This window comes from Pipistrellus kuhlii, unplaced genomic scaffold (assembly GCF_014108245.1).
Source record: "Pipistrellus kuhlii isolate mPipKuh1 unplaced genomic scaffold, mPipKuh1.p scaffold_m20_p_1, whole genome shotgun sequence".
NCBI classification, from domain to species: Eukaryota; Metazoa; Chordata; class Mammalia; order Chiroptera; family Vespertilionidae; genus Pipistrellus; species Pipistrellus kuhlii.
The window spans coordinates 26,629,203-26,655,411 of NW_023425404.1; the positions used below are offsets into that span (position 1 = coordinate 26,629,203).

The following is a 26,209-nucleotide window of genomic DNA, read 5'->3' on the forward strand; positions in this document are numbered from 1 at the left end:
CATGCCATCAGCAGGTGCGAACAGGGGAGCAGCAGCAGCAGGAGTGGCGGCAGCAGCAGGAGTGGCAGCAGCAGCAGCAGGAGTGGCAGCAGCAGCAGACAGGGGACTGGGGACTGCAGTGGGAGGGGCCAAGTGGGGGCAAGGAGGATGGGCCGAGACCCAACCCTGTGTCCACAGCAGCCTTGTGGCCCATAGTTCCTTTCAAGGTGCACTGGGCCCCCAGTTTGTAATAAAAACACACTAGAAAAAAGTAAGTCATGTGTTTCTATTAGTGGTTTTTCTGGCTCTAAATCCCTCGTTTTGGATGGATTTGCTGTACAGGAGGAGACTAAGGTAAGGCACTGTGATTCTCACAGATCTTCCCCGGTAGGCCACAGCCTGCTAATCTAATCTTATTTGGCAGCAAATTTAATTATCCGAGAAATGTTATTATTCTTGTTTTATATATCTGCTTCCTATAAATGAGCATCATTTCAATCTATGACACAATGAGAACAGTCAAGAATTGTATCTTGCATTTCTAATTTAAGAAGCTATGTTTAAAAATTAAGACTGTGTTTATGTGGCTATAAGAAAAATTGGAAACCAAACAGATGGATATTTATAAAAACTGCTATTTTAGGAAAGGACTTAAAGTTAGAAGCCATGGTCAATTCCTCTGTAAACTGGGGAACATACAATTACTCTAAGAAGAATTCAATTTTTTCCCAATTGCACTCTAAATCATGGCCAAGGAAAAACATTCAGAAAACTTAAGACTTTTACTTCCTCAAATTTTAGATGGACTGCTTTTTAGAAATGTTCTAATTAATATTACATGAAATCCCCTAGCTGATAAAAGGCCAGGCATTTATTTTCTTCTCAGTAGCTGAATGCATTTTTATGTTTAACACAGATAGTATTCCAGCATTTACCATATGGAACAGGAAGGAATAATTAAGTTTCATCATCCAGGTACCGCACAAACATGAAGTTAAAATTGAATTGTCATTGACAGTCAACACCGCATTCCATGTTACGATTGATTCCAAGAACACACATTTCTGCATCTTGAGTGGTAATTGTACTTTTCAGTTGTAACAACATCCTCAGAGGGTTTTCTGTTTGTCTTTCTCTTGCTCCTTTTGACTGCGAAGTGCAAACGATTCCTGAACAAACTGCCTGCACATTGGGCACCGCTGGAAATGCCTCACACAGCCGTCACACAAGCACGTGTGTCTGCAGGGCAGGAGCACCCAGTTCACGGTCCCATTCTGGCAAACCACACAGTCCTTGCTACTCTCCTCCGGAGGCTCTACTTCACTCTCAGAGAGTCCAGCCTTTTCCAACAAGCTTCGGTCTGTGCTTTCACCTTCTGGAGAGGAATTGCTCGAAGGAGTGGCATTATTATTTGCAGACATGTAAAGTTGCTGAAAAATCAGAGAAACAAGTTTAGAGATAATTACAAATGTCAATGACTCTTCGGGGGGTCATAAGAGATGCTCAAAATGTATGAGCTAGCAAATAATGGCTAACTTTGATGGGAACTAACTGAAAAATATTATCCCTTGATAAATGGTCATTCTTTGAAACTGCAAACCAGAGACAAAGATAAGACTACAAAGTACAACTTACCTTAAGATCATGAAATTGACCTTGAGTCGGAAGTAAATATTGACATAATATTCTACAGGACAGTTTATAAGTTTTATCAGGAATATGAATTGCTGATACCATGGAAATCTAAAATAAAAATTGAAAACCGGTCAGTACTTAACCTCTATATTATTTCACAGATATGTGAAAATATGTATCAAACAAAAATAAGTTGATAAATTATAAAACTTACAATAATTTATTCAAATCAGTCACTACAGAAAAAGCAGTTATTGACATATTTTTTACCAGCGTTTCAAAAACTATAGTAGTTTGCAAATTTAATGTGATCCCAACAAAATAGCTGAGTTGACTCTAAAATTCATAATGGGAAAATAACACATAAGAACAGCTAGGAAAAGAGTGAAAAGAAAGGTATGGGGGAGGAGATATTAAGCACAATCAGATATTAAAACATACTACCAAGCCTATAGAGTTAAAACAGTGTGGTACTAGCAAATGGATAGACAGATGTCTGAAACAGAATGAACTATCCAGAAACAGACCCAATTACATATACAAATATGATAAAGGTGGCATTTCAAATCACTAGCAAAGCGAGTCTTTTTAATAAAAAGTATTAGGACAACTGTATAGCTACTTAGAAAAACAAAAATTAGATTTTTTTTCTCATACCATACACAAGAATAAACTCCAAAAGCATAAGAAATCTAATTGTAAAAAATAAAACTATACAAATACTAGTAGAAAACCACGTGCATTTCTTTCTAGTTTCAATGTAAGGAAAGACTTTCTAACTAGATATAACTCAAACCTAGAGGCAGATCAATTTGACACATTTGACTATGTAAAAATTAAAAACCCACCTAATGATAAAACACCATAAGCAAAATTAAAAGACATATAGCAAGCTGGAATAAAATATTCACAATGTGTATCACAGACTAAGGGCTAATATACCTAACTTATAAACAACTTTAAAAACTGAAGAGAAAGTTACCAAATATCCCATAGAAAAATGGGCAAAAGACATGAATAGACAATTCACAAAAGATATAAACATGGTCCTTGGCTATATTAAAAGATGTTCAATTTACTCACAACATGATAAATGAAAATCAAAAATTTACTGAGATATTTCTCATACATCAGATTAACAAAAACTGAAAAGCTTGTCAATACACTCTATGGAGTAATAGTCATACTCATATATGGTGGAAATGTTAAAAAAAAAAAAAAAAAAAAAAAAGGTTCAGACCTGGCTGGTGTGGCTCAGTTGGTTGTCATCTGTGACCTAAGGGTTGCCAGTTCGATTCCTGGTGAGGGCACATACCTGGGTCAGGGGTGGGCAGGAGGCAGCTAATCAATATTATGCTCTCACACTGATTTTTTTTCCTCTTTCTTTCTCTCTCCTTCTCCTCCCTTCCTCTCTCTTTAAAAATCAGTAGCAACAACATCTTTAAAAAAAAAAAAATGGTTCAGCTCCAAAGGCACAGCCCCAATAGAGGGAATTTGGCAAAATGTAACAAATAACATGCATTTACCCTTGAATCATTCAACCTCAACTATATTAAAACACACACACACAACATTTATTCAGTGCAAGATGACTTGTTAGTGCAGAATACTGAAAACTACCTGGATATCCAACCACAGGAAGTTAAATAAATGGTACCTGTACACCCTACATACAATGGAGTGCTATGAAGCTGTAAAAAAAAAACTAAACCAGTGTGAAGAAGATCTCTATGAATTGATCTACACTGATTTCCAGAAGATACTGTGACGTGAACAAAGTAAGAAATATCCTATATAATAATCCTATATAATAAAAGGGTAATCAGCAAATTGACCCTAACGACAGAACTACCAGTTGTTATGATGTATACTGACCACCGGGGGCAGATGCTCAACACAGGAGCTGCCCCTTACTGGTCAGTGCGTTCCCACAGGGGGAGCTCTGCTCAGCCACAAGCCGGACTGACGGCTGTGAGCGCAGCAGCAGTGGCAGAAGCCTCTCCCCCCTCCTCGGCAGGGCTAAGGATGTCCAACTTCAGCTTAGGCCGCTCCCCCATGGACATCCTCTGAAGGGTCCCGGACTGCAAGAGGGTGCATCTGGGCTGAGGACCCCCCACCCCATTGCATGATTTTTTTGTGCACTAGGCTCTAGTATAGGCCTCTAGTATAGTATATATAGTTTGCTACCTTCAGTGTAGGAAAGAAGGGAAAAGAAATCTATACACATATATCATTGTTACAATATGAAACATAGGAAAGATAAACATGAAAACAATGGACTTGGGTATCTACAGGATTGGGGAGGGTTGAGAACGGGAAGAGGATATGTGGAAAACAGCAATACCTGAGTATACCACTTAATATAGTTTTTTCCCTTTTGAGAGAACCCAAGTAATTTATGAACACAATGTTTGACTATAAACCTTCAATCTTTGGCCGGAAGTATGAAGATGACAGTTTGAGTACAAAACAAAATTAAATTCAGCAATTAGGCCACTGGGAAATAGATGAACAAAAATATATGGTAGGTCTCTCACTTACAGAATACTGAGGGCTGACCGGAGGGCGCAAGCTTGAAAATAATCATTCTGTAATTAGCATGGTAAAGATAAAATCTGGCCGGAACCGGTTTGGCTCAGTGGATAGAGCATCGGCCTGTGGACTGAAAGGTCCCAGGTTGGATTCTGGTCAAGGGCATGTACCTTGGTTGCAGGCACATCCCCAGTAGGTGTGTGTGTGTGTGTGTGTGTGTGTGTGTAGGAGGCAGCTGATTGATGTTTCTCTCTCATCGATGTTTCTAACTATCCCTCTCCCTTCCTCTCTGTAAAAAATCAATAAAATATATATTTAAAAAAAAAATCTGGTAAGAATCTCTATGAATATTCAATCCAGAGGGAAATGTTGATAAAGAGTGAATATTTGCACGGTCCTAACATGTCTCCCTACAGACTACTTATAATCTGCAAAGGAAGGGAAAAAAGGAACAGTGGAGAAATCAGGTAACACCTTGACAGATAGGTCAAAATTAACATCACCAATGACAGAAAAGAACTTCAGATGCCTATGAAGGTGATGCCCTGGACACATATATTGTATTATCTATCACCTGTGCAGTATACTGGCTAAAAATGCGTAACTCCAATGTAATCATGGTGAAATATCAGAAAAACAAAGTAATAATTACTCTGTTTTACGTGTGTGTGATTCTATTCTTCAAAAAAAATAAAAATAAAATGCTAATGTTATAAAAGACAAAGACAAGCTATGGAAATATTCCAGATGAAAGGAGGCTAATAATACATGACAAATACAATATCTAACTCTAGACTAGAATCTGTACCGGAGGGGAAATGTGTTGTAAAGAATACTGTTAGCCCTGACTGGTTTGGTTCAGTGGATAGAGCGTCGGCCAGAGGACTGAAAGGTCCCAGGTTCGATTCCAGTCAAGGGCATGCACCTTGGTTACGGGCACATCCCCAGTAGGGGGTTTGCAGGAGGCAGGTTATCAATGTTTCCTTCTCATCTATGTTTCTAACTTTCTATCCCTCTCCCTTCCTCTCTGTAAAAATCAATAAAATATTATATATATTTTTTAAACAGAATACTGTTACATCAACTAACAAATTGGAATGTAATAGACTAGATAAAATATTAGATCTATATAAGACATAAAGGTAATAACTACATTGTGATTATATAAGAGAACATCTCTATTTTTAAAAAATATACACTCTAGTACTTAGGAGTAAAAATCATCAGGCATACAAAGTACTCTCAAGTGATTGATTTTAAAATATGTATATACCTACATATAAAGCAAATAATATTGCAAATGTGCAATGTTAACAGCAGATTTGGGAAAAGGATATATGGGTGTTCTTTTACTTTTTTATTTTTGCAAGTTTTTTAAATTACATCCAAATAAGTTTAAAATAAACATCCTACTATCATCATTAACATACAATATTCTTTACAGTTTTGTAAGGATTTAATAATTTGGCAATGACTTCAAAGGCTTTTAATACTAAATCAAATTTCTACTAACAATTTTGTCATTTGATTTAATATTAAAAAACTCTGAAACTACTATAATGCTAGTTATAAATGTGTATGTAGTTGTAGATCTATATTTCATATGAAAAAGATATTAATAATATAATGCTAAATGAAAGGGGGTCACAAAATAGTGTGTACAAGTGGACCCCCCTTTTTTTTTTTAACTATATATATGGTCCTGGTCGGGTGCTCAGTAGTTAGAGCGTTGGCCCACAGACTGAAAAGTCGAGGGTTTTATTCAGGTCAGGGGCACGTACCTTGGTTGCAGGCTTGATCCCCAGACCTGGATGGGCATGTGCAAGAGGCAACCAATCGATGTGTCTCTCTTACATTAATGTTTCTCTCTATCTTTCTCCCTTCCACTCTCTCTAAAAATCAATGGAAAAAATATCCTCGGATGAAGATTAATAACAACAAAAAATTACATATATAAAGATCTGAAAAGACACAAATATTCACAGTAGTTATATTTGGATGATAGGATAAAAGTGATTATACTTTTTTTCTTTTGGCTTATCTAGATTTTCTAAGGTTATTTCCTGCCATAAGCATATATTATATGAGTAATACAAAAAACAAACTGATATAATTATGTAAAAATGAAAAAGTTTTAAAGCCAAAATCTTGCAACAACAATCCCTGCTTCCCTTTATCTACTTATAATAACAAACTGGTGGCTAGCTATATTATCTAAATGTAATTTTTACTGTTACAATAGGAATAGGACAATATAATTTTCTTTCTTTTTTTTTTTTTTTTAGATTTAGAATCTCTGATCCCCAGATAAAATACTGAAAAACCATCTATGAAAAGAATTATGAAATGCTCAGTTTGCTTTTAAAATTAAGAACAGAGAACATGCCCTGGCTGGTGTTGCTCAGAGTGTCAGTCTGCAACCAAAGGGTAGGGAGTTTGATTCCAGGTCAAGGGCGCGTACCTGGGTTGTAGGTTTGCTCCCCGCCCCAGTCAGGGCAATGAGGGAGGCTACCAGTCGATTTGTTTCTCTCACATCGATGTTTCTCTCCCTCTCCCCCTCTCTCGCTCTCCCTCTTTTTCTCTCTCTCTATGTCATATTCCTTCACTCCCTTCTACTCTCTCGAAAAACAATAGAAAAAATATCCTCAGGTGAGGAGTAACAAGAAAACAAACAAACAAAAAAGAACAGAGAACATTACTATAAAATATACTAACAGTTCTACCATTAGGCCCAATCTGAGAGGTAGGAGATGGAGAAAGATTTAACATGAAAAAAAGAGGAGGGCCTGCTCATAAAAGACACAGAAAAGGACGAAGGCAGGGAGACATAGGCAAAGAAAGTAACTGTTAACGCTTCAGGGCCTGGGCCCAGCTCCCCTGTGGGAATAAGCTACCCACAGCTACAGCAGGGCCCTGGAGTCTTCATTCCGATTGGGTCAAGGATCAGATAAGCAAATCTTTCCCTATTTATGATGCCATTGAATTGTACACTGGAAGTGGCTAAAACAGCATTGAAGTTATATTGTTTTAGCATGCACACACCAAGTCCTTCTCTATTTAGATGGAGGAAGAAAAGTTAGAAAGAAATACTATCAATAGCTCACGTAGATAGAAAGCACTAAGCCAGTGAGAAGGAAAGGTACCAAAGAGGAAGCTGGGAGGAAGGTGATTGAGAACTGACCCTTTTTTGCAATAAAAGGAAAGAACTAGGGGAGCTTAGAAAAGATAGGGAAGGCAGGGGTATGAAACACCAATCTAAAAGGTCTTATTTATCTTCAATTGAAAAGGAGGTGGGGAAACCAGAAGATCTCTCATATACACTTCCTTATACATGTGCAACTAAAGAGTTCTGTTCTTTGAAGCTCACTAACAATGCTTGGTATGACTTTTTTCCACACCGATTAAATGTATTGAGTACCTACTGTGTTTAAGGCATGGTGCCAGATTCTGAAAATACACTGCTGTTGGTATGTCTTTCAATTGGAAAAAAACAAGCTGATTTCAGCTCAATGAAACTTCAATTTGATAAGATTAAAACCCCAAAACCTAGATTGGCTTAACTGCATGTGAATAGGTTTGGATTTCCCAATAACACCTTTGGAAGGTCTAACACCTTCCAAAGCTCAATGTATTCTTGTTCCAAGAAGATATTCCTGCCCTAGCTGGTTTGGCTCAATGGAGAGTGTGTCAGCCTGCAGACTGAAGGGTCCCCCGCTCAATTCTGGCCAGAGGCACATGCCTGGGTTGCAGGCTCAATCTCCAGTAGGGGATGTGCAGGAGGCAGCCAATCAATGATTCTCTCTCATCATTGATGTTTCTCTCTCTCTCTCTCTCTCCCTCTCCCTTCATCTCTAAAATCAATAAAATATATTTTTTTTAAAAGAAGAAGATATTCCTGTAAAAACGAAAATGAGAAGGGGTTCCTGGCAAAGAACTACACAGGCTCAGGGTCAAGCCCATCTCTTATTTCCTGAATGATTGGGATTTTTCTAACAACTCTGTTTCAGTCCTTTTAAGAAGGCTATTTGCCTAACACAATGTTGTTAGAAGGAATAAATAAGTTAATGAATGCACTTTGTATGTTACAAAATGCCATAAAGATGCTACCGTTTCTTTATTAAAGAACATATCTATATCATGCACTTCAGAAAACAGTAAATTGTGTATAAGGGCATTCTCATCATGATACTATTTCACCAAGTTTATTTCATGTATAAACTTCTACCATACTTAGAGGATTGTCAGGGCTCAGGTCTTCTTAGCTCCCTAAAATGCTTTTATCTTCCCAATAGGGATAAACTACCAGACTAAAGAAATAATTAGTATATAATGAGAAAGGTAATTATCACTATAATTACTGAAAATATAGGGACAAAACATATATAAGATGTAGATGCGGCAGACACTATGATGAAAACAAGATGACTGCAAACAAGCAAAGAAAAGAGTGGATATTGTCTTAAAATTGAACATTTTGTTTCACTACTACAATGCTTATTTACTCAGTGCTAAAAATGTTAAAAATAAATATGTCTCCCAACAGACTTTTCTATGCAGCAAACATGACAGAATGATGAAATTAACTTAATTCAAATATAAAATAGCTTTTATTTTCTCTATATAATCATAATCATATAGGGGGGAAAAAGTCATATTCTAAAAAAAGTTATATGTATAAAAGTCATACATATTTCCCATGTATTCATTTTTTTGGGGGGGGGAAATGTGACCAGTCCAAATGTATATTCTCAGAAATTAAAATAATACTTTTTTCTACATCACTAAATAATTAAGACCCATTATCCAAATCACTTAAAAGTAATGCTCCAAAACTTTAAAATTACTTACAATATCATAAATTTCTCGGTCATCCTCATCAGCTAGGGTCAACAGTGCTACCAATGGGTAGCGAGATCTGGGCACTGTCCCAAAGTCTTCAATGTTAGTATCTTTTGGTAACTGGCAATATATTTCTTCTTTGCTGTCCTTTTTAATACTTTTTGAAAATGTAAAGGTAAATTGTCACTATAAGCAAAAATACAACAAAATACCAAAGGGAATCGTAACTTAGCGATTTATCCATAAAAAGTCTAATGTCTAAAATTCTCATGTCCTAATAGATGTAAGATAAAGGATACAAATACTGTTCTCGATGGAGGTATTCGCTATACAAAGCATCTTCCAGTGTTTGGGGAGTGCTTATTCGGAAGCAATAAACGTGCTTCTGCAGAGCCTCGTACAATTTCTGGACACTGCACCCCCAGTAGCATGTGAGGAGGCTATCTTCAAGGCAATCTGTTGTCAAAGTGATGCCAGCTGTAGAAGACAAATAAGACAGAAAAAAATTACCTGACGTAATTCCTAGTACAATTATACACAGCGAGTAATAAAAGCTCCTTTTTGGATGCTGGCCAGGCTGCTGGTAGTTCAAGGAACTCATTAGAGGGCATGTGCCTATAAACGAAGGAACAGGTCTCTAAAACAGGAGCTATAAAAAACCCCATGTCTACACAATTTTGAAGCACTACCAGTAAACCTGATTATTTATACATTTATGCTTGGAAGTGATCAATTCAATGTTTTTTGGTGACTTCAAGACTTTTCCCACAAAGATTTTACAAACTGAAATACAGTACACTAATTGTTAGCCTACCTAATAGTGTCTACAACCCTAAAGTAGATCCGCACAACCTTGTAACTACAAGAGCAGAGCTATCTCTGACAGTGGATACACACCACCCACGGCTCCACAAGACGATCACTGGAGTAGGACAAATATTAAAAAGAAATTGAGCTTTACTAATATCAATATACACACTGACAACATTAATATACATTCTTGTCACAAAGGTAATGTCCCATGTAATATGCAAAACATCCCGAGGAAAGAGTGGAGATTCTAAAACATGAAAGTTTAACAGTGATGTCCTCTTTCATTTGTTTGCTTTCAGCGTAATAAAAGATATTATGATTTGAGTAAAGCCGATTAAGGGGGCATATAAATTATAAATGGACAAATTATAACTGTAGTTTTATCTGCTTGCTTATGGATTTACTATATGCCACCTATGTGATTTCCCCCTTCCCTTGTAGCACTAAGTTCAAAGGCAGCCACAGCCAGTGCCTCACATTGCGGGCAGCGCAAGCTGCAACATCTAGTGATGAGTGGCGGAGGTGTACTTGCTAAGCCAAAAGGAAAAGTTTATTCATTGTGAGGCAGGACAGTAAAAAGCTGGGAAAATTCCTTGGCAAGTGGAATGAGGGAAACTGAGACAAGATAGTTAAACAAGGTTGAGCAATTAAAAACCTGCTAGTAAATCACCAGATCTTATCTTCCCTAACCAAGGACACATAGGAGCAGATGGTTTGTATCTCTCCTCCCCAACCAGACTGAATAGCTTAAATCACCCAAATTCCAGAATGGATGAAGGAAGGGAAATAAATAACAAGAAAAAACAATTAGAGTCAGACAAATCTAAGATAAAAGTAAAGCAGTGAAACTGACCATAGAATGATCCCAAATTCCCCAACAGGCTCATTTTGACACATTAGCATATTAAAGGACACACCTGGAAAGCTGCTGAATATTCTATTGAGATCCTCCCCTGAAACCTCCCCTAAAATTCCCTTTAGAAAACAAATAAAACCCCTTAAGACAAAAGACCCCGTACTGGCTTGAGCACTCCATACCATTTCTTCAGACAGGTATTTTTCTCTCCCGAGCTCCAAAGGGTTCCAGGAGACTTGCAATCAGGTGAGCAATGGGCAGCAGCAATTCGTCCTGGGCTAACCCTGTCAACTCTCTAAGGGCCCTCTTTTTGCCTCTATGACTTTCTTTCCTGAGTCCAAAGCCCAGCATGGCTCACTTGTTACTATAATTTGTTTCCTAAATCCATGAGGATTCAATTTTGTTCTGTGACTTCCTTTCCTGAGTCTAGGCAGCTCAGTGTAGACCCACTCCTGTTGTTGTGATCTTGGCTCTTCTATCTTAAGCCTATCTTTTGTTTCACTGCTCCCAACTTTAAGAAAGGCACTCTCAAAATCATCTGGGCGCATGTTGTGAACTTTTTCCTACACAAAGTCAAGAACTAACACATTTCAGATCGTGCCAGGGCAGATCTGCTTTGGTCTCGGTCACTTTCGGTGACAACTGCTCCTGAGTGAACAACCTCGGTCTCTGATTCTGGCTCTCAAAACCTACTGGCAAGTCTGTATGTAATTCAAAATCCTTCCCCGTCCCATTTTATTTATTTATTGTTGACAGTATTACAGATATCCCCCATTCTTCTGCCCTTAATATCCTTTTATTATAGTCGTTTCTGTTGCTTGCTAATAGGAATTCTGATTAATATATTACCTACTTTTAAAGGTGATTAAGAGAATGTGTTGGAAGGAGCTACACAAATACAACCAGATCATTCACAGGATGCCAAATATTGTACCGAGTACAAAGTGTCAGATTCTGAGTATGTAGAGTAGCAACAACATAGAACAATTTCTAATCACAATTAAGCAAAAATTTTAATTGACAGAAGCTTTACATACATAATTGATACCAGATTTGATTTCATATTTTATGATTCTATCAGTTTTCAATTCAATTACCTTTATTTTTCAATTAACTGTTAAATAGCTGAAGAAAATCACTCCATTAATACAAATTTAAGATGTATTTATTAAAAATCATATATAATTTTCTCTGTCACTCTAGAATGACACAAAGTGAGGCAAGAAAAAAATTGAAAGTAGATGGGAAAGGGGAAAAAATTTAAAGCCTACAAAAAAAGTAAGGGGGGGCAAGGACCCAGAAAAGTATTACTGGCAAAAATGTAAAAATATGTATAAATAGGCTATTCATTATAGCACAAGTTATGTCAAAATGCTATACTCCACCTAAATGTTCATCAATAGGGGATTAAATTAATAAAATATGGAACACTCTCCAATGAAGTACCATGAAGCTCTTTGAAAAAAATTGAAGCATACCAAAATATCTGTGTATAGTACTACTGTGGAATGAGCTTCAGAATATACCATTAAATGAAAGAAGCGAGGTATAGAAAAGATTACAGGGTGGGGCAAAAGTTGGTTTACAGTTGTGAGTACACGAAATAGAGATTATTCTTATATTATTATTTATTATTTATTGTATTATTTTCCAAATGAACAACTGTAAACCCATTTTCCCCACTCTGTATATTGTATGCTACTGTTTATCTCACAGGAGAGGATATCCAAATACATGTGTTTGTTTACACTAAAGAACAATGGAAGGACAAGCCTTAAAAAACAAATGCCACTTTACAGAACATACATAATATCAATCTAACTGCTTTGTAAAAAGAATCAGAGTTCCAGAGATTCCGAGATAAATAAAACTTGTTTAAAGACTTTGATTACTTGACTAAAATGGGGCACATCACAGACTACAGATAACAATATTAATCAGATTTTAATGTCTCTGATATTAATATTACAAGCAAATGAAAAAGAATTACAGACTCTATAAAACTCTGCCCTCCACAATCTTCCATAAACTTGTCTTTTACACAGACTGAGAATATATTGATTTACACTAAGGGTTCAAATACCCTTAGACAAAACTATTCTCCCTTTAGTTTTTATCACTTCTCCTGCAAAGATCCTTATATCCAATTCCCATCCTTATATTTTTTTAATCTTCTAAAATTCAGTGTGCACACAATAATATCTTAGATCAATAGGATTAAAAGAATTGGAATAGACATAACCCAGAAAATTCAGAACTCAAATGAAGTGAAGCAACCTAGGTAGGATTTCTCTCAACCTGCCAAACCGTAACAACCAAATAAAGAGACAGTGTAGAAGATGGTCTTGCAAGAAACTGAAAAAAAAAAAAAGAAAAAAAAAAGAAAAAAGTGGGGCTATAGTCAAATGAGTTGAGACATTAATAAAAGGAGAAACAGCCGAAACCGGTTTGGCTCAGTGGTAGAGCATCGGTCTGCGGACTGGAAGGTCCCAGGTTCGATTCCGGTCAAGGGCATGTATCTGGGTTGCGGGCACATCCCCAGTAGGGGGTGTGCAAGAGGCAGCTGGTCGGTGTTTCTCTGTCATCGACGTTTCTACCTCTCTATCTCTCTCTCTTCCTCTCTATGAAAAATCAATAAAATATATTTTAAAAATAAATAAATAAATAAAATAAAATAAAAGGAGAAACGAGGGGACAGTAAAGCCACACACCTTCTTACAGTAAAGTCTCTGTGAGAGAAGAACTAATATTCAAGGAGCCCCTGCACGAGGACGATGAAACCAAAGTATTGGGAGATGAAAAGTTTGGTGGTAAGGAACAGAAGCTCATAAGTTCCTCCAAAAATGCTGTGTGTCATTTTGCTTAAGCCTTTTGCTTATATTGGCTCTTCCCAGGGTAAATAAGTCAAAACACCAGAAAACTGTTTTCAAAAGAACAGAACTGCTAAACTGAATTAATACAACACAACTAGTATGTCCTGAGTACCTATTTTCAATTTCATTAAAATCTCTACAGTGAGGACATGGAAACATCATAAATCCAAATACAGTATCATTACAGAACAACAACAACAAATCCCCAAAACCCACCTCTGGTAAAAAGAACTAAATGACTAAGATTAAAACTGATTCTCCAGTCCTAGCTGGTTTGGCTCAGTGGATAGAGTGTAGGCCTGCAGGATGAAGGGTTAGATTCCGGTCAAGGGGAACGTGCCTGGGTTGCAGGCTCAATCCCCAGTAGGGGGCGTGCAGGAGGCAGCCTATTAATGATTCTCTCTCATCATTGATGTTTCTATGTCTCTCTCTCCCTCTCCCTTTCTCTCTGAAATCAATAAAAATATATTTAAAAACAAAACTGATTTTCTGGTTCATTTTCAAGTAAATCAGTTCCCTATATGTTCTCTGTCCCTCCCCTATGTGCCAAGCACCTTGGGTATAGTGATTTAACAAAGAAAACAAACAAAGCCCTGGATTTTTAAACTATTTACATACCAAAAGAAATAACTTTTTAAGACATCACAATTATTGCTCAGAATATTATGTCATTACTAGAAGCCCAGTGAACAAAGATTTGTGCTAGAATGGGCTCTCCTTTCCCTGGGTGCCACCCCATCTTTCCACTCCAGCCCAGCCCCTTTCCGCTCAGGCCCCGGAGCTGCCTCTATCTGTTCTGGCCCCTCCTTCCCACCCTGCCAGAGGCCCTGAGAGACCAGGGGTTGGGCAGAACATGTGTCCAACCCCCTGTCACTCAGTGGCTGAGTATGCAAATTAACTTCCATCTTTGTTGGGTTAATTTGCATATCACTCCTGATTGGCAGGTGGCATAGCAGAGGCATTGTCAATTTACGTGTTTGTCTTTTATTAGGTAATATCCTGGTTAGACAACTTAAATGACACCCATCGGTCCACTGTTTAAGCAAATGAATTTTATTCTGCAGAATAAAGAATTCCCACCAAAATTATTTTCCTTATTTTCCCATAGAAGACAGATAATGAGTAATATGCATTGGTATTTAAAAATTAAAATACTTCAATAAGCACACTGTAAGTACACAGATTTAAAATCTTTGTGTACTTCAATAATGCTACTATTGGTTAGCATATAGTATGTTAGGCACAGCTTAGAGATTTCCAGCTTCTAACATTTACAGGGCAGGTGCTACTTAGGACTATTTCTACTTTAATAATGGCAGACTGATGGATTTCCTAACACTTTCTAGTTCACAAGTGTCCTGTGTTTGTTTGCTCACGATGTATCCATTCTTACTTTATCAGTGTCTCCAGGCTTTGGACCTATGTTTCAGGAAGAACCACTTTGTACTAGAATTTTTTACAGCAGTCCTGCTCAAGAGCCAGATGTGACATTATAGCAGGTCCAACTGCATGGTCTCAAAGGTCAGAGATCACCAAGCTACCACTATTCTGTACATTTTATTCAGGCATGTTTCCTAAATAAGCTTATACATTTATGACTGCCAGGGGTAAGGGGTAGAGGGCAACAGTGCTAATTAGTGATCTTGGGGAAAGCCATATCAATAGAGGGATACAGGTAAAAATCAGATTACACTGCTCTAAGGAGTAAAAGGGAAGCAGGGGAGAAGGCAAATGAATATCACTTTTAAGATGCCAGGCTGTGACCTAGCTGGTGTGGTTCAGTGGTTGAGCATTGACCTATGAACCAGGAGTTCACAGTTCAATTCCTGGTCAGGGCATATGTCCACGTTTTGGGCTTGATCCCCCGTATGGTTTATGCAGGAGGCAGCTGATCAATGATTCTCTCTCAGAAACATCAATGATGAGAGAGAATCATATATATATAAAAGCCTGGGTATGAAGGGAAAAAGAGAAATAGGACAATAGCTAGAATAAGATGAAGAGCCAAGAAAGTTTAGGGTTGTCTTTTGTTTGTTTGTTTTAATATATTTTATTGATTTTTTACAGAGAGGAAGGGAGAAGGATAGAGAGTTAGAAATATCGATGACAGAGAAACATCGTTCAGCTGCTTCCTGCACACCTGCTACTGGGAATGTGCCCACAACCAAGGAACATGCCCTTGACGGGAATCGAACCCGGGACCTTTCAGTCCGCAGGCCAATGCTTTATCCACTGAACCAAATCAGTTTTGGCAAGAGTTGTTTTTAAGATACCAGAAATGTGAGCAAGCCTAAAAGGTGATAGGGTCTCAGCCCAGAGACCCGGTAGAGCTACAGAACTGTACCTAGAACTGCATGCTCTGTATCTCTGCTTAACTGTCACAAAAGCATTTACAGGTCCAGTAGTACAAAACTAATCCATTTCCTTTCTTCCCAAACCTGCTTCCGCCTTTATGTCTCATCTCTGTACAAAGACCCATCCATGGAGGGCCCAAGCAAAGAATTTGAGTCTTCCCTGACTCTTCTGTCTTGTCTGTGCCCAGCATCCCCTCTCTTTCACTCCACTGGTTCCTAGATAGGCTCGCAGACAATTTGTTTTTCAAGAACAGAAACAAACAACTACCATCTATTACTACCAGCTACCAAAATAATTTTAGACCAAAATATCGTAATTGCAGACTAACAGATAACTGTTCTTCAAAAGGTAAGCAACCTTATATTAACTGAACTTACGCTATATCATTCTTACTTTTCTCACTGCACTGAAGACCAATGAAAATGGCACCTGTCCTAACAGACTTCTCTTATTAACATCTGTGATACTTCATTTTAGTGTAAATAAACACATGTATTTGGATATCCTCTACTGTTGAGATAAACAGTAGCATATTATATCAAGGTGGGGCAAAAATGGGTTTACAGTTGTTCATATGGAAAAAAATACAATTAATAAATACTAATACAATACATTTAAAGGGCTAAAACAGGGGCAGAGAAAACGAGAAGAATCTTTGTAAAATAGCTACCAACTTGAAATCGAAGCTGAAGATGGATTAGCGATTTCTAAGCCAAAAGGATTCTTGACTTGTCTCATTTGCTTTTTGAAAACTCTTGTTTTGAACTGGGTCTCTTCAGAATTTCTCAGGATTACTGGAACATCCCAACCAAACCTGAAAGTGAAAATAAAATAATACATTATTTTAACTAATGTTGAAACTTTGTTATATTAATAGCCCTGCACACAAATCCATGCGCCAGTAGGTCTCTTACGCCTCCTGTAGATTCCCCCGGGGGGGGGGGCCCCATAGCTTGCTGCCCTGCCCCCTCCTGTAGCTCTCTGCTGCTTGTATAATAGTTCACTGCCCCACTCTCCTGCAGATCCTTTATCCGGTCATTAGGCCTCATGACATAACTGATAATTAGCATATTACTCTCTTATTATATAGGATGTAGACTATGTTATGCTTCATTAGTTAATCCTCTTAACATATCAGGAAAAAGAAATAAGTTAATTAATTTATGTTATATTTGAGAATTAATCTAGAAATAACAGAAATCATCAGTCCCCTAGAATTGCAATATATTGTTAAACTGGCTGAACCGACATACTCTTGAAAACAGAATTCTATTGTTAATAATGAAGAAGTATACTGATTATAAATTGTACCTAATGTGAGAGGAAAAGCATGATAGAATTATTAAATTCTTAAATGATATTATAGACAAATACATATATTTTTAAAATATTTTTTTATTTATTTCAAAGAGGAAGGGAGGAGAGAGATATATATAAACATCAGTGATGAAAGAGAATCATTGATTGGCTACCTCCTGCACACGACCTATTGGGAATCGAGCCTGCAACCTGGGCATGTGCCCTTGACCAGAATTGAATCTGCAGGGTGATGCTCTATCCACTGAGCCAAACTGGTGAGGGTGACAAATACATACTTAATATGCAGACTATTTGATATTATTTATGGGATCAGAGAACTTTTAAACACCAAATATAGCCCTTCATTTATTAGCATATTTTCTCATTTTAAAGTTAATGCAAAAATGTGATAATGCATATTGAATAGGCTTAGAAGGAAAATGAAAAGGACTAAATTCAATTCTTTATAAAACTAGAAAGCAGCTAAGTTTACTCAATTTAAATAAAATAACTGAAAATGAATACAAATTAGTTTAACAAAGAGATTTTAGATTAAGCACGCAGTTAGGTTCAGACGTGGATGCACTCTCTTCTCTCCAAACACTTACTAGTGATAGGTAAAAATAAAAATAAAAATAAAAAAGACCCTGCTGAAATGAGCAAATTGTGTTTAAACTAAGGAACAGAAGAACTCAGCAATGAAAAGGAATAAATTATTGCTACGACCATATGCATAAATCTCAAAAACAACATACTGCTCAAAAGAAATCATGCTATGATTCCATAAAGTGAAATTCTAGTCTGTAAAAGTAATTGAGTAGAAATAAAAAACAAAACAATGGTTGCTTCTGGGGTATAGGAGAACAGGCTGACTGGGAAAGTGCATAAGAAAATTTTTTCTGGTGATGGTAACATTTTATTATCTTGACAGAGGGTTGAGTTGTAAAGATGATGTGTTTGATAATACTTAAGATATAAACATTTCTAATAAATCCTCCCTTTCTCCAATTGATGGACGGACATAAACTCCACCTGCAGCCAGACATTCCTGAGCACTGAACTACCAATCAGCACCTGCCACATACTCCTAAGTCCCTAGGTTCCTAATCATGTGCCTTACATGAAACCACCAATCAGCCTGTGCTGAGTGCCCTAAGCCCCGTCCCCTCTCTTTCCTCCCCTTAAAAGGTGCTTGTACCCCGGCCCTCGGGCTCTTCCTCTCTCTCTCTGGAAGCAGCCGGCAGTGGTACTCTCCTCTTCAATAAAGCCTGTGTCCTGGCATCCTGGTCTCCGGCCCTCTCTATTTCATTTTTTAATTTCATTGTATATAAATATTACTTCAAAGGTAAAGTACAAGTGGGTGAAGAGTTCAAGTTACTCTGAAGTGATCAACAAATTAGATAGACTGATGGGTGGATGGAAGAATGGATGGATCAGAACAGACATGTAATAAAGTCATTATAGCAAAAGGTTGATTTGGAACTGAAGTGATGGGCATATGCATGTTTACTGGATAATTCTTTCATTGTATGCATGTTTGAAAATTTTAATAATAAAATATTGGAAAGTAGACATAGATGGATTCAAAGACATCTTTGTATCTTAATAAATATGAAAAGGGCAAAAAATATAAAGTGATGAGTAAGGCATATGCCATGGTTTGGTGCTCTCTGAGTCCGACAGTAGGCAGTGGAAACTAAGCCTTCACATACAAGTTGTCCAGTCAAGACAAGGGCCAGAACCAGGCTCACAACTTGAATCCAGGCGTTGGGTTAGGTCATTTTAAGACCTGGTCCTTTATTAAAGGAGGGGACTGTCTATAAATCGGGGTGTAGGCAATAGCAAAATGGTTAAAAGAGGTCCCCAGTTCCATCCTAGGTCAGGATACATGCCTGTGTGGGCTCAATTCCTGGTAGGGGGCGTGCAAGAGGCAGCCAATTGATGTTACTCTCCCACATCCATGTTTCTCTCTTTTTCCCTTTCTCTAAAATCAATAAAAAACATTTTTTTAAAAAAAGCTGAAAATCTTTTTGAAACAGATCAAACTATTTCCAAGTAAGTTAACTGCATCCCAAAACAAAGCTCAAGAATATTTATATGGCCCTAACAGGTTTGGCTCAGTGGATAGAGCATCGGCCTTCGGATTGAAGGGTCCCCAAGGTTTGATTCTGGTCAAGGGCACGTACCTTGGTTGCGGGCACATCCCCAGTAAAGGGTTTGCAGGAAGCAGCTGTTCAATATTTCTAACTCTCTATCCCTCTTCTTTCCTCTCTGTAAAAAATCAATAATATATATATATATATATTTTTTTTTTAAGAATATTTATATGAATATAAACATCTACATCAGCCCTCACCAGAGTGGCTCAGTTGGTTGGGTGTTGTGTGCACTGAAAGATGAACATGAGCCCTTTGTTGAATTTATCTTCACCCCTTCTACATCTTACCTTTTCAAGTTCATAATGGTATCTTTTGATGAACAGGGTCCTAATTTTAACACAAGTAATTAACATTTGCCTTTAAGGTTAATAGTTTTGCTCTTTGGCTTTTCATTCCAGCCTTATCTGAATTACGTCCTAACACTGCTACATTTCTCAATTACTATCTCAAATGTTTTTGTATTACTGTCCTAGGGTTGGAGAAATAAAGGTAAGAGTGTGAGTTATTACAAGTTAGAAGCTTAGAGAACGAATCCCCCCAAAGCTAGGACCTAGACCTTTTTGGTAGCAGTTCTGGCCAGCTGGTGCTGATATCTCTAAAGGAGTGCCATAGACTGGTTCTAGATATGAGAAAAAAATAAGCTAAAAAAAACACACCTTGCTGCAACTTGGGCCAATTGTCACTGCTAGTGTGAAGGCCAATGTTGCAAAAATGAAGACCAGGAAAGGGGAGCAAATTTTTAAGAAAGAGACCAGAAGGCTGGAGGAGGAAGAGGAACTTGAGGAGGAAGAAGAAAGAAGATATGGAACTAGCACAAGAGAAATGCAGTTTGCAAAATCCCAGTCCCAGTATCATAAAGCAGAGTAGAGAAGAGCATATTTGCTGAGAGACATTAGCCTTTGAGAAAGGTCGGCATACAGTTTATTTTTGTGGCAGCATTACAGGTCACAGGGTCCTTCCCCAAGGGTATCTGACCTCCCCTCAATCAGAAGCCTTGAGTCTAAGGATTGGCTTAGACCTGGAAACTGGGTGAAAGGTCATACTCTCCATTGTTGTGACCCAAGTCAGATCTGTGGCTCCAGACCCGGAGTTTTTCCTTTTATGCAGTTCATGTAGCATTTAGTAAGCCACCACCTATTTCATTCCCAGGGACATTGTAGTCCATTACACACTGCCAAAGATCCCTGCAGGCCCACACATTTTCTGCTTTGTCTTCCCTTACCCATTATGGAACATGTCCACCTTGACTTCTGTGGTTATGTGTTGCCACTAGACTTTTAAGTCAGGAAGTCTGCCCTGAGGGCAGCATTTCTCACAATCATAAATAGCCTAGAGAAGGCAGGTGCCAGAGATTTCCAAGATAAGTCTCCTCTCAGTAATATACTTCTCAGTGCTTCATGCAAAGCAACTGCCCTAGGCGAGATTATAAATTCTTTAAACACAGGAAGGCTAGTTTTCTCAGACAAGGAAAGCAAGCTGCTTCCACCAACAAGGAAGGCTCAGAGTGACTTGGGGTTTCCAGATGTTCAAGTCTATTTCAATGTTCCCATTCCAAGTTTCAGGGCTCCACTTCTTTCTAATCGGTGTCCTCAGTGAGATATCTACAGGGCTGTGCAATGCTATTACCAGCACAATTAAAGCTGTGTTCAATTTTTGGCTCAGGGGCTACCTGATAAAGTGCTTTAGAATCACAGAAACTCTCTCATTCTCTAAGACTTTATCTGAGAGTTCAAAGATCTGAGTTTGTCTGTGTTTCCCCTCCCCCCCCATAAGTGCTCCAGTGATCTCAGAAATAACCATCCCATCCCTCCTTCAGTCCTTATAGTCATCATTACTGCCATAATGGTCAAGTGCGTTAGACACTTGGTACCCCAAGGCGGCGGTCGCTAACCTTTCGGACCTTACAACCCACAAGTTGGCGACCACTGCCCTAAAGCACTTGCTTCAGAAATCATTGTATCACAATCACCTAAAAGTAGTGAGTGATTTTATTAACTGTGATGCCAATGTATGCCAGAATTGGCAAGGAGCTGAAGAAATGACCATACCAATCTCCAACCCCATCTCTGAGGCTCCCCTCTCCCCAGGATCCCATTCTAAGTAATAATTTATCGGCAGTTTTATCAGTCCAGTCAGGAGACCAAAATCACACCAATAATTTTAACAGAGATAATATATATATATATATATAGAAGCCTAAGCAACCAGCTGACTGGTACCTATGATGCGCAATGACCACCAGATGGCAGACAGTTAATCAGGAGCTGCCAAGCGGCAGTGACTTGGCAGATGCGGTTCTCCGGTAACTCACTGGAACCAGAGAGGAGGGAGCCCGATCCCAGGGTGTGTCACCCGAGAACTGCCCTCTCACAATCTGGGATCGTTTAGGGGATGTCAGAAAGCTGGTTTAGCCCAATCCCTGCAGGCCAGGCAGAGGGACCCCACTGATGCACAAACCCATGCACCAAGCCTCTAGTTTAATATAAAAAAAATGTTAACCAGATTTTAAAGAACTGAAAAGGCAAAAGAGGGGCACTGAGTATCAAAAAAGTACTAACAATAGGAAGCAACAATCACTCTTAGGATAAGGAATAGAGGAAAAAGAGTTACTAGAGCCTAGAAATTTAGAGGAAAAATCCCCAAAGAGCTGGGCTTAGATCTGAGGAAAGGGTATTGAGATCTTTTGACAGGTTGCAATGAGGCTGGTTCTAAGAAAGTGGAAAACAATGAACTGGAAAAACTGGGAATGACTGTTAGTGCCAGAGTGAGGCACTATTGCTGTGGTGAGACAAACAAGAAAAAGAATCAAACAGGAAGCGGCAAGTCCTCTTGTCCTCTAGCCTTCCACTCTCCCACCCCTATTGGCAAAGCCTCATGGGCATCCAGCTAGCAAAGAAGAAATGAGGTTTAGAGGTTCTGCCTCAGATTCACAAAGCGGAGTACAATAATGGAGATATCAAACCAGAGACAATCCTATATAATAAAAGACTTGTATGCAAATTGTCCCCTTGGGAGTTTGACTGACCAAGAGTTCATCCCTAGCTATGATGTGTGCTGACCACCAGAGGGTGGCATGGAAAGAAGGAAGGCCCCAGCAGCTGGCAGCTGGGGAAAGGAAGGCCCCGGCCAGCAGCTTGCAGCCGGCAGCCAAGGGAAGGAAGTCCCGGATTGGCCCTGATCACCAGCTAGGCCGAGGGACTCTACAGGGCATGAATTTCGTGCACTGGGTCTCTAGAAGCTTAATAACCCACAGTCAAGAAGAAGCAGAAAGCAATAACAGTTAGGCTCTCTGATTATTTGAAACTGCTCAAAACTATTAAAACTGTTTTGTTTTTCTGCACAGTACATGGCAAATAGCAGGAGTTTAATAAATGTGAGCTACTAGGGTTCACAGAAACCACCACATAGTTAAATAGAAACACCATACTTCTAGTTGCATGATTCTTTACTATTGCTACTGACATTCTAATAATCAGAAGTTCCTATTCTTTTCCACTCCCACACAGTGCAGCTAGACAAGAACGGTGGAAAGAAGCAATAAGAAAGAAACTCAAGCCGAAACCGGTTTGGCTCAGTGGATAGAGCATCGGCCTGCAAACTGAAGGGTCCCAGGTTCGATTCTGGTCAAGGCATGTACATTGGTTGCGGGCACATCCCCAGTAAGGGGTGTGCAAGAGGCAGCTGATTGGTGTTTCTCTCATTGATGTTTCTGGCTTTCTATCCCTCTCCTTTCCTCTCTGTAAAAACTGAATAAAATATATTTTTTAAAAAGTAATGTTTAAAAAAGAAAGAAAGAAAGAAATTCAAGAGAGCTGTACTGAAGTAGAAACCATGAGATGACAGATGACCGCTAGAGACTATATTATGAGAAGTTAAAAAAAATGACAAGCGTGAAGAACATAGTGGATTAACGGGTTTACCTTCTGCCTGGGGTACTATTAGAAAGTTGTTGCATGAGATCTAGATGGTTTTCATTGTTTCTACTTAATGCACCTGTGACCTTGGCTTAGATTAACAAACAAATGCTAGTAAGAAATTTATCTAGATGAACAAAGCTAACCCAGATGGAGAGAATAGTTGGGTTAGCCTCAAAATCAGTGACTGGTTTGACCCAAATCGGGATGAAAATGACTAGCACAAACATTGTCTCCAGCCTTGGCAGTTCTGCACCCAGAATTCCAAAATTTCTACAATTATCTTGACTCCTACCCTTTGCAAAAATCATATCTAGAGTATCATTAAGTTTTCAAACCAAGTCTTAAACTTGGCTGAACTAGGATTTGAACTAAATCTAATATCAAAGTCTACAAACATGTAATTCCTAACTACCCTTCACACACAGATGTTGTCATCATTACCAATAGGATCTTCACTCATTTTCCTCTTTCCAATACTATTAAAGACAGATATCTAAAGTATCTCATTTGCTGAAACCGGTTTGGCTCAATGGATAGAGCGTTGGCTTGGGGACTGAAAGGTCCCGGGTTCGATTCCGGTCAAGGGCATGTACCTTGGTTGCGGGCATATCCCAGTAGGGGGTGTGCAGGAGGCAGCTGATCGATGACTCTCTCTCATTGATGCTTCTAACTCTATCTCTCTCGTTTCCTCTCTGTACAAAATCAATAAAATATATTTTAAAAAAATAATAATAAAAAAGTAAAGTATCTCATTAGGCCATTGAAAATTAAAATGCAAGGATATACTGCAATTATCCACTAGTCACCCATTTTCTTTAGTGGAGAAAAATTACATTTCTTTAAGAGAATAACACATTGTAGTTGTTTTAAAATCCTGTGTTAACACTGCCTTTCTCAACTGGGCAACAGCTTCCTAATTCCAATCACAGACTTTCTTGAAGAACAATAGCAAGAAAATCTGACGGGCCAAGAATAACAAATTATGTAAAATTGGTCTTTATCTTCCCCCACCACAGACGAGGACTTTTATGCTCTACTGCCTTCAATGTGGGGAGCAGTGTGAAAGCATTAAAACTTCTTAGATCCTAAAGATAGCACATAAGGTCAGAAAATGACAAGGGCTCCCATCCTTTATTTAAAGTGAGCACATAGCCAAGACCGGTTTGGCTCAATGGAAAGAGCGTCAGCTTGGGGACCGAAGGGTCCCGGGTTCGATTCCGGACAAGGGCATGTACCTTGGTTGCGGGCATATCCCCAACAGGGGGTGTGCAAGAGGCAGCTGATCAATGACTCTCTCTCATCGATGTTTCTAACTTTCTATCTCTCTCCCTTCCTCTCTGTACAAAATCAATAAAATATATTTAAAAAAATAAAGTGAGCACATATATTGTGATCAAAAGGTATTTTATTTTTTTATTAATCCTCACTCATTTTACACACGCCTCCTCTGGCCCTCTGCCCGTGTTGTATTCTCTGGAATGCCTTCTATTCTCTACCACACATATTTTACTCCACTTATTTTTCAAAACACCCATTCTTCAAACCCTAGCTCATCTCTCTCTCTCATCAATGGATACAAAGGGTTTCAACGAGCTGTTACCTACGAGGCTTCTCTAAACATGATACAATGGAGTTCTGTTACAAGTCCCGCCAAGGCCAAGCGCTCAATTCACAAGTACAACAATCAACCTTGTTTACCGGCCGCGTCTGTGCACTGCACCGCTGGGGACTGGACCCTGGGCACACAGTAGGCCCCAATCTGGGACAGAACCTGGCGGACAAGTATTCTGCCCAAGACCAGGCCCCTACCGGACGCCTTATTTCCCAGAAACAAAGCTGGGTGAAATACTTCAATCCCGCACCAGCCCCGTACGCCCGCAGCGGCGGGGACCGGGCGGTAATGCGGGGCAGTAACGCAGGTGCAGTGTCTACCTAGCCGTCCTCTCGCAGCCATTTGGAGCTCTGGACACCGGCTCCTCGACAGCCCCAGACGCTCCGGCGCCGCCGCCCCCCTGCTTCCACGCCCCCAGCAGCTCGCCGCGACCCGGCTCCCTGGCCGCCCGCCCCTCCTTCCCTTGCCCTTAGCTCTGGGGCACTTACCATCCCAATACCAGGCCGGTGGTCACGATGAAGCAGGTAAAGACCACCGCGATGTAGAAGAGCGGCGAGTACTCATACAGCGTCACTAGAAACACCGCAGCCATCGGAGTCTCCAAAGCTCAACTGGGATCCAGCGCCCAGCCCAGCCTCTCAGCCCGCTTCTCCCCCGGTTAAAGCCGCTACGGTGCCCCGGAGCGGACAAACTTCCTACTTCCGCACCCGCCCAGGGATCTGATGGACTGGACGTAGGGGCTGCCTCGCAGGCTGCGGAAGCCGGTGTGCCAATCACGACGTCGCCTGCAGGGATCTCCCCGCCCCTCCCGCTCCGGTCCCGAGCTATTGGCTCCGCGGGGGGGAAGGGCCATGACTCGCACCGCCCCGGCTCCTGGGATTGGTGCCCAGCGAGCGTTTGCCCCGCCCGTCTGTCCCAGCCCCGCTTTTGTGCGGCAAATTCAGAATTGGTGTTGTTGGGGCCAAATCCGTCCTAGGTTCAGTCAGGTAAGGTGTTCTGATGCCGTAGAGAGAAGGCGCACTCCGAAACCGACGTAACAGAGCCTGAATTCTGAAACCCTACATATTAGGTCCGAGGCAAGTTTGGGAGGGGGAAGGCCGGCATCTTGGGTTCTTCCAAGTGAAACAACCCCAAAACCTGCTCTTGTTTTATCTGGAAAACGTAGGTCCGGTACAAAACGCCAGCAGGAGTCTCACAAACAGTTTATACGAGCCTTGTCAGCCTTTACGAGTTGGATTTAATGGTAGAGGGAAATGAGCATTGCATATCAAGATGCTCATAGAAATAAATCAACTGCTTCCCCTTACAACCTTCAAATTAGAATTAGATATTTGAACTTT

General features: G+C 39.5%; 1 protein-coding gene across 2 annotated transcripts; it reads right to left on the bottom strand.

The window, feature by feature from the left end:
• Nucleotides 1-501: 501 nt before the first annotated feature.
• Nucleotides 502-25,576, bottom strand: CGRRF1 (cell growth regulator with ring finger domain 1). Of its 2 annotated transcripts, XM_036436223.2 has the most exons (6): nucleotides 25,358-25,576; nucleotides 16,557-16,696; nucleotides 9,285-9,462; nucleotides 8,995-9,142; nucleotides 1,615-1,722; nucleotides 739-1,409 (listed from the first exon to the last, which is right to left on the bottom strand). In XM_036436223.2, the coding sequence occupies exons 1-6, from the start codon at nucleotides 25,459-25,461 to the stop codon at nucleotides 1,089-1,091; spliced, it is 999 nt and encodes a 332-aa protein (XP_036292116.1). In that variant the 5' UTR covers nucleotides 25,462-25,576; the 3' UTR covers nucleotides 739-1,088. The 2 variants fall into 2 exon arrangements, with proteins under 2 accessions (XP_036292125.1, XP_036292116.1); XM_036436232.2 differs by lacking the exon at nucleotides 1,615-1,722 and having other exon boundaries at nucleotides 502-1,409; nucleotides 25,358-25,567.
• Between the last annotated feature and the right edge of the window lie 633 nt (nucleotides 25,577-26,209).